We start from the raw sequence: 9,390 nt of genomic DNA on the forward strand, positions 1-9,390 counted from the left end.
CTTTGTTGTTGTTCAAAATCAACGACTGAGCATTTCAAGCATTTTTTGTTCGTTTTAGAAATCAATATTTCGATTCAATCTTGTTTGAAATGACTTGGGAGTACGAACATTTCGATAAACAAAAATTCGACGGTTCGGTTTGAAGAAGTCGGAAGAGAACTAATTGGATCTAAAGTTTACAGTCTTAAAAATCACCAAGATGATGTGTTAACCGAAACATGCAGTTGGCCAAAGCACCTCTCTAGCAGCAGCACCCACCTTGTTTACAAAATTAGGAGGCCTAAAATCGGACAGTGTTAGACTAGCGGTGGTCACACTTTCGCTCAGTCTTACTTCAAATCGACATTATTTTTGCGTTAACATTACACTGACAGCAAACACATCATAAGCATGCAATATACTGATCTACTACCTCTTAAAATCTAACAATTTTTAAATGCAAATTGATGGCAATTTCTACAGTAGATGTGTCCAAAATTGTATGGAAAAATTAAAGTGCCAAAATGTTTGGGGCACAGGGCAGAAAATCATTCTATATGGTCCCCCGATAAAAAGTGTCTATGGGACCGACTCGATCTGAATCGATTTAGGGGTCGCACAGGGACGAATTATTCGAAAAATAGCCAAAATCACTTGCAAACAAGGTTTTTAGAAAAAAGAATTGATTCGGACTGATGTTAGGACATCTTAGTTTATATTAGTGTAAAATTATCCCGAGAAAACACTTTTCAACTTTTACCGTGTATCGACACCTACTGTGTCCAGGCAGTGCTTGTCAAAGATCAGATTCATAGCGTATATTCTGAGAGCGAGTCCTTATCGGTGACGAACAAAGCCCAAAAAATTATTATCGCCAGAGATCATCGTTTATTTTTTTTGACGTCGCTATATCGATAACAGATATCAATAACTACAGGAATAGTACTAAGTCCTAAAAAAATTCCAATTTTTTTCTTCTTTGCATTGTTATAATTAAATGCTCGTAAGACATAAGGAAAAGTTCAAAGACTATGCACAAGCAAAGAAAAACCAAAATTGACAATTTTTTGGGAATTTCAGGTAATTTTTGGTAATTAGCTCTCAAATATTTGGCGTAATTTATTCTGCTTAATTTCAATATTTTGAAGTGTTCATACACTAAATGTGAAATGACAAAGTTTAATAATATTCTGAAATAAGAAATATTACAAGGAAACATAGAATAACGACGATAACAATAAGAGTGATTGTGATTGTCCATTGGTGTTTATCCTCTCCCCGGTAACCAATTGCTCCGTATCGACTTTCGGCGAAATATTCATGATACTAAAAACCGGATCTTATTTTAATCCGTAGTTTATGTTGGACAAACGCATTTCTAGCATGAGTGATACTCTAAATAGAATACTGAAACTCTAAATTTGGGAAAAATTTTCCTTCAAAACAGTACTCTGGCAGCTGTCACAACGATCACTCATGGCTGAAGTGCGTTGTATATACTTTTTAAATGATGCGAACCTACCAAGTAGTATGCGGCGAATATTAGAACAACTTTAGTTCGTAAATTCATTTGCCGTGTGTTCAGCAGCGTGTCTTTCGATACGTGCTAGCTGCACCCCATTCGATAGGAACGTGAACTCTGTTGCTGTCGTGGTATAGCCGCAGGTGCAACACGTGTTGCCACCTTCACTTCCCCTTTGACTGAAAAACAGTATTTCGCCCAGAAAGCCCTTCGCAATCAGACTATTTAGGAAAAATGATCTTCCACAAAGTGTGCCCAGAGTCTGTGTATTACAATATATAGTCATCAGCGGCTCTCCAGACGTTATTGACATCATTGACTGGTTGTTTATAGAGGAAGTTTCGTAAACAAAGTCTAAATTAATATTATACCGTTTCCTCTTACTCGACGATACCCACTTGCCGTGAGTAACAAGTGGCCAAATGCGTCGTGTATTGATACTGTATCTTTCGTGCGGATCTTCGTGGTCGTATGGGTTGTATGGTACCTAGACCTGTGCGACGTCCGCCAATAATTATCTGGACAGCCCACCGTTATTGTTTCTCCAACAGTGTACGCTATCACCATCAGAACACGATGTTGAGCGTCTTTGAAAAATGTGGAATTTACATCGCATTGATTCGAAGCCAGAATGAATCGTTCGTTGTCGCCCAGAATTTGATTGAAAATGTTTAAGGTCATCAGAAATGGATTATGGACTGTTGGATGACCGCTGGTAAGAAAGACACTTTCCATATTTTAATGTAATGTGACAGAGTATATAGGTAAGTACGCGACATAAACCGAAAATTTTGTTTTATTTATTGCCCGGCACAATGAAAATTTACTGACAGAATATGTAGTGAACAACACTAAGATTACTAGAAAGTTGGGTGGCAATGTCAGTCTGTTCACAAAAGTTTAGGTCAACCTGTCACATACATCTATAACGACGACAAGACACGAATTATGACAAGCTCTGGGTAATATGGTCCTTTATATAGTAAAATGTATGTTAAAACAATTGAAGTACAAGATTTGAGGTCAACCGATTAAAAAACTTTGATCGATGGAAGTAATAGACCCAATAATAATACTGGTCGTATGCTTGCCGTCTGTCACGGGAGGATCTCAAAAAGATTTTTTTGACACTGAGAATTGAAATACAACAAGAGGAACCAAGGACTTAATGAACTATTTCATGTGTTGGGGACGAAAACGAAGGCTGCTGTGTACGGTTTATTTTAGGCATTTCGTTCGGGCTACAACTCGTGAAAATGCCTAAAATATACCGTCCACAATAAATACGTAAATAACTATAATTGCACTTACTTCTGGCGTCAAACATACCAAAATTCTAATAATTATTACGTTCTTTCAATTATACATATTTTTTCGTAGGAGCCGAACTCCCATTAGTTTCATAGTTAGGAGTAGATGTTGCTTAGTTTTCACGGGGAGGCTCAGCTAATTCGGAGTCTCTGGAATATTCATCAAATCAGAAAAAAGACATTTCTTTATTCACACAAAAATAATTACTTTTCGAGCATCCATGTGTAGGACAGTATCGGCCACACAGTATTTCCTAATGGATCAAATTGTATGTTGTGAGTATAACAATTGTAAAATGTTATTTTGTAGCCCCAAGTTTTGATTCGAGAAATAAATGGTGCCACTGTATGAACAGGAGGTAGTGCCATCCAACTGTTTGTTCCGCTAGTAACTGAAGCATCCACACATTATTTACATGTATTTACAAAAGAAATACAGTCGACGAGTGGAAATGCGATGTAACCAGTCATTAAAGTTCGTTTCAAAAATTTGAACGAAAAGTGAAGAATGAAAAACGGTGAGTTTACCAAAGCTTTCGAACTAATTTTTTTTCTTCGATATGGTAGGTAATGACTGATTTTTCACTGTAACCTTTTTGTCTTGTTTCCGGACTTACCGTTACCCAATCGGAAATTAACCGACCATGTTCCATACATTTCTATTTCGCTATTTTCCGGATAGAGTGACGTGATCGTTTTCAAGTCAAGCATTTCCGTGTCATTTAATCCTCCGATAGTTAATGCAGGTAAATTAGGTCCAAAAGTAGGGCTGGCGTATCTGCGGGTTACAAAAATGTTATGATTTTCTTGAGAAGTACGAAGTATGGTGATTTAAAGCTACAGCATTACGGTGACCAATGTGAGCGACATTTTGTACTTGCAGAATTTTGTCACAATTTTAAATTTTTATGGAATATGGTGGTGTCGACTGAAGTGACAAATAAACGAAAAGTAGCAGCGATTCATTGATTTGGTTGTTATCTTCCTTTTTCCGCGTATTAGCATTCAACAAAGATAGTGTAGGTAAACGAATTGTATTTGTAAACTCGTAAATCTTTTATGAAAGCTTCGCATTAATTCATAATAACGTGGCTTAAAGTAGAGAGAGCGAGGAAAGGTTTGAATTTTGTATTTAGTTTTACCTGAAAAAGAATGGATCAGTTAGAGCCAATCGACTAGATAGGCTCGGTTTTGCACAAGTCAATGAGTTTAACATTTAGAAGTCGCGATCAGACTAATCGATGCAGATATCTTGAGTAAATCAGATCCCATTTACAAAAAATTTTATCCCTGAAAGGTGTCGTTGAAATAGTGAGACTAAGTTCGAAGATGGGCAGTGGGAATATTATGATCAGCCCTTCGTGAGTTAGAGCCGCCTAAGTGTAAATGAAATGGCAAACGACAGGCATTGCCGTTACCAATCCAGGAAAAAAAGGTTTTTCTTATTTTTGTTTTATTTGGAGATAATCGAACATCAAATAGAATTTGGTTGAAAAACATAGCTAACGCCGACCCGTACGAAACACCTATTCGTATCAAAAGCCTTTAATGTGAAACTCTTCATTTCTCTTACTTCATTTTCTTCTCTGCTGAAAAACTATTCTTCCTTTTAAATCACTTACATTATCCACTCTTTGCCTTGTTAACATATACAATTAAATTGCCGGAGGCAATATAGACAGCCCCGTACGAAGTCAAATTTCATAAATTCCTATTTAAACAGCTATATACCGCTATATTTACCTATATTTCACTGTAAATAAACATTTCACAGATAAATATATGCTATTATATAGCTCTATATGCCTGTATATAGCTCAATATAGCTGTATATAGGTATATATAGATGTCCATATATGAAACCCCTCACACTTAACACATTATTTCCATGTTAACAGAAACTCTCTAAGTATCATTTTTCCCACTTTATATCACTTTTAATAAAATCCAATATGGCCGCCGGCAGCCATTTTGTTAGGAGACCGGAAATAGTACCGACGCTTTACATTCGTTAATACCTTTCAAACAAAAAAAAATTCATGAAATTCGGTCAAAATTTACTCGAGATATTGACAAAATACTCCACGTTCACTGTACGGCCGAGTAGCCAGATAAGAGCTCACTCCAAGAGACCTATCTCACGCTCCGGAGAACATAATTTCATAAATTTTTTTTCCCTGATTGGTACGGTCAATACCTATCTAATAACGCTAAAACAGACGAAATATATTCAAATGTGGCCGACCTACAAGCAAAAACTGCTTGCCGCCCTGTGCCTGTTCCACACCAAGGGGTCTAACTCACGAGTCGGTCATCCGATTTCCATAAACGTTTTTTTTGTCGATCGGTATTGTAAATATCTTTCATTCGATGTATCATTTACGAGTATAGCGTTTAAATGTCCGGAGATATCTTCGAAAAACCGTAAAGCACTTATTGGGCCACAGCTCGGGAGGGGTCGATCCAAAATCACTCATCTTCGCACTTAGTCTGTCTTTTGACATTACCAAACGGGAAAAAAAAGAATTTTCAAAATCGGATGCGTTTTACTCAAGTTATCGTGCAGACAGACGGACAGACGGACAGACGGACATTTTTTTTTCGCGGATTTGGCATCTCTAGACAACCACAATAGGTTTCCCCTTACTCAGGGAGTCCAATTCGACGTGTTACAAACGTATGCGTAAACCTATAAGACCCCAGTACTTCGTACGGGTCTAAAAATTTAAATTTGAGTCCTTGGACTTATTACTATTACTTCATTTGATCGAAGATTTTCATAGATTGACTTCAAAAATCTTTTACTTCATTTGTTTTTAACATGATCTTTGCTATGTAAGACCTCATTAATCAGAGCTTGCCGATTATTCTTTTTGTCGTTGTCGATAACAGATGACAACTGTCTGTAACAGGTTAACGAACGCAACCAATTTGTAACTAAACTAGTTTCTGTTATTTCCAGTCAATAACCATTGATAATGACTGCGAAGTCCAGTCGAAATGTTTGGTGACCATTTAACTTGAACAAGTCTGATATACCAATTTTTAATTTTTCCAAAGTCTTATCGTTCAGTAGATATAGATTGTGGATTTGAGAACTATCACGGCAGAGTAAAATAAACCAGGCAGGAGCGCTTCATTTTAGAAACGTCAAATAAGGGACCTAATACACTGTATGAAAATGAACTCAAATGAACACTGACGTAAATTGAAAAATTTTATTCGTAAAATATATAGGGCTACTAGAAGATTCAGGTCCCTAGTCAAACAAGCGCTCCTGCCTGGTTAACTTTACTCTGTCGTGGCACTATTTCACAGGACTCTCAATAATTGACGCTATCGGTAAGTCGGTCAATTCTGTCAATTCATCGAACAATATTTTCATGAAAATTTAATTTCCTAACAAATGACAAATTTCCTAACCAGGTTAAGACAACTCTGAGTTGATCACGAAGGCGGTGACACACAAATTGAGTTCAGCGGCTACGAAGTTTATACGAAAAAGGCAACGTAACAAAAACAAAATTCCGAATTTTCCTAAAAAAACATTTTATTCGCCGACAGCGCCAATCATTGAGAGTCCTGTGAAATAGTGCTCAAATTCACAATCTTGTACTACCTGAAGAGTTTCTTGAGGTAAATTTACAGCCTGATGAATTTTATGCGGTTGTATAAAACACCTTTGTGCCACCGAGAATTGAAATACGACGGATTTCAATATCGATAACTAGATTGAAATGTCCAAAATTACAACACCCGTTTTCATGGCTTATTACAACACTCAAACCAGTGTTGAAATGAAATTCGTATGAGTTATTACAGCATTCGTTTTAAAAAAATGCAAAGCAACGTGATCGATCAAATTCGAAGAGTGATTGTTTACAATGAAAATTCTGAATTTTTGTGCATTTGTCTATTTCAATTCTCGGTTGGCACAAAGCATGATGTGTTACACGTATTGTAATGTTGATTTTTTCAGCACACGACCCAATTTTCCTTACTCGCTCCGCTCGTAAGGAAAACTTGGGTCTAGTGCTGAAAAAATCAACATTACAATACTTGTAACACAACATACTATTGTGCCACCGAAAATTGAAATACTACGGATACCGATAACTAGATTGAAAAGTCGAAAATTTCAACACCAGTTTGATGGGACATTTCATCACTCAAAGCAGTGTTGTTATGGAATTTGTATTACAGCATTCGTTTTAGAAAATGCAAAGCAATGTGATCGATCAAATTTGAAGAGTGATTGCTTACAATAAAAATTATGATTTTTGGGCATCTGTCTATTTCAATTCTCGTTTGGCACAAAGCATGATGTGTTACACGTATTGTAATGAGATTTTTTCAGCACACGACCCAAGTTTTCCTTACGAGTGGAGCGAGTCCAAAAAATCAACATTACAATACTTGTAACACAACATACTATTGTATTGTTCCTCCTTCTACTTACAACTTACATATGCAGTACTGGAATACTGTACATCGACTAATCAAAAGTTGATCGAAATGTTCAAGCTGTTCAAGCTTAAAAAAATTGGAGAAATGCTGTTTGGAAACTAAAGCTCAAATGTAACAGATTTTTGTGTAATATACGGGCTCACGCAGGTTGGTTGAGTGTGGAACATAATAAATGAAATAACTCGGTCGAAATTTCTATGAAATATTATTATTTAACCTAATTTTCTTTTATAATTTTATAATAATTCATTACACACATTATGTCCGAAACAATATAATTTTTCTGTTTAAATTTAATTTACTTTTCTTAAATAATAATATCGCAACATTTTTTTCTTTCTTTTTTCTTCTTCTTATTTTTCACTTACATTTACAAACTGTTCAGTTTTTCTTTTTTAAATTATTTTATTTTGTTTTTCATATATAATATTGAATATCATATTTTTGTTTTATCCATTAGTTTAATTATACAAACATAGATGTGTGTAAAATAATTACATTTTGTTGAACAAAAATAGTATTTTTTTAGAGATTTTTTTTTTGTATCTTGAATGTTTAAACTGTGTCCATTTGTTTGGTTTAAATTTAAATTCTAAGATTATTTTTTCCATTCTTTTGTTAAATATAATTTAATTTTTGCTTTTAAATTTTACTAAAATTTTACATAACTAACGTTTTCATTCATTAATAATGTGTGTGTGTATGTGTGCTTAATGTTTTATTTTTATTTATTTTTACACGGTTTTAGTATAATCTGAATAATTTATTTTAATAAAATTTGTTTTTTATGAAAGAAGTAATAGATTTTAATAAAATTAAAATTAAGACTCAAGACGTGATCTCATGCTGACTTGAATCTCAACTCAGGCTGAACTAAATCTCAGCTCAAGCTAACATGAATCTCAACTTGTTTGATTTTGACTTAAAACTCCTCGGTAATTTAACACCTAGGCTAAAGCTGGTTTTAGATTTATTTCAAAAATTGTAGTAAAATTTAATTTCGAAAATCAGGTTAAAGCCTTATCAGGGTTGTATACTCCGGAACCTCAGCTTGAACTGAACGAAATCAGATCAGTCATTATCACCGTCAGACCAGAAATTTCCAGACCCGTTCCGAGTGTTAATTTAAAATGAAATTGAAAAGTTGAAAATTCAAAATTAAACTTTGGATTAGTCGTCAAATCACAGTGAAATTTTGCGGTAACTTTTCGGATTAAAAGTAAATTTTAACAAAATGTAAACAGAAAATATGGCGTAACAACTTAACAAAAATTAAAAACTTACTCGTCCATTGTCGTTCTTTTCTTTAATTTTGTATCACTGTCCGTTCGTAATTTAATTTTTTTTTAAATTTAAATATTTCTCAAGTCTTTTTATATTTAATATAAAATTGTTTTTCTTTCTTTTATAAATTGCATTTTATTATAAAGAATTTCTTTTACGTTTGAATATTTTTATTTATTCGTAATCCATTTCGCGAATGGCATGCGATTTTTATCTTCAAAATTTAATAATTTTTTTTTTCTTATGATCCATTTTAAGGTCTATAAGCACTCAAATTTTTATATTAGGGATATTGTTAGTGTGGGGCTTCGGGTGAAATGATAACATCAGATACAGAAATGTTGAAGAGCAAAAATTACTTGAACTAAAGTTGAACATGGGCGTGGGGTAATTTGGCACACGGTGATAAAACAACGCATTTTTCAACTATGTAAAAGGTGAAAAGGAGTCATTATGTCGATGACATGGCTAAAAAGCATTTGCAGCAATAAACTTGCGTGTGCGAGTTCACCTCTTACGTAGTTCAAAAACGGATTCTCTTGGCACCGTATGTCAGATTCCCCGATACAATTCCACTCCCCCTCAAAATTGTGTGCAGGGAAAAGATTCTAAGATCGAGCTGCCTAAGAGTTATACAGCAACGTGAACTAATTTTGAGAAAATTCGGCGATTTGTTGACTATGTTTTTGTTTGATGTAAGAAGGTAAAAAGTGAAGATATGTCAGAAGGTCATGGAAACATTTCTTTGGCAACTTTTTTCTTCGATATAGAAGTAAATTTAAGAGTTGAAATGTTGTACGAATATCAGCTATTGAACGTTCAACGACT

General features: G+C 34.6%; 1 protein-coding gene and 1 long non-coding RNA gene across 2 annotated transcripts; both read right to left on the reverse strand.

Annotated features, from left to right (window-relative positions):
• Positions 1-1,060: 1,060 nt before the first annotated feature.
• Positions 1,061-2,382, reverse strand: LOC119078843. Its single transcript, XR_005088074.1, has 3 exons — positions 1,886-2,382; positions 1,502-1,820; positions 1,061-1,305 (listed from the first exon to the last, which is right to left on the reverse strand). It is a non-coding gene; the product is annotated as an uncharacterized LOC119078843 (long non-coding RNA).
• A 426-nt stretch (positions 2,383-2,808) lies between these two features.
• LOC119078842 lies at positions 2,809-3,733 on the reverse strand. Its single transcript, XM_037186548.1, has 4 exons — positions 3,653-3,733; positions 3,429-3,589; positions 3,020-3,203; positions 2,809-2,961 (listed from the first exon to the last, which is right to left on the reverse strand). Exons 1-4 carry the CDS (start codon positions 3,679-3,681, stop codon positions 2,925-2,927), a joined length of 411 nt encoding a protein of 136 aa, XP_037042443.1. The 5' UTR covers positions 3,682-3,733; the 3' UTR covers positions 2,809-2,924.
• Between the last annotated feature and the right edge of the window lie 5,657 nt (positions 3,734-9,390).

This window comes from Bradysia coprophila, unplaced genomic scaffold, assembly GCF_014529535.1.
Source record: "Bradysia coprophila strain Holo2 unplaced genomic scaffold, BU_Bcop_v1 contig_297, whole genome shotgun sequence".
Classification (NCBI taxonomy): domain Eukaryota; kingdom Metazoa; phylum Arthropoda; class Insecta; order Diptera; family Sciaridae; genus Bradysia; species Bradysia coprophila.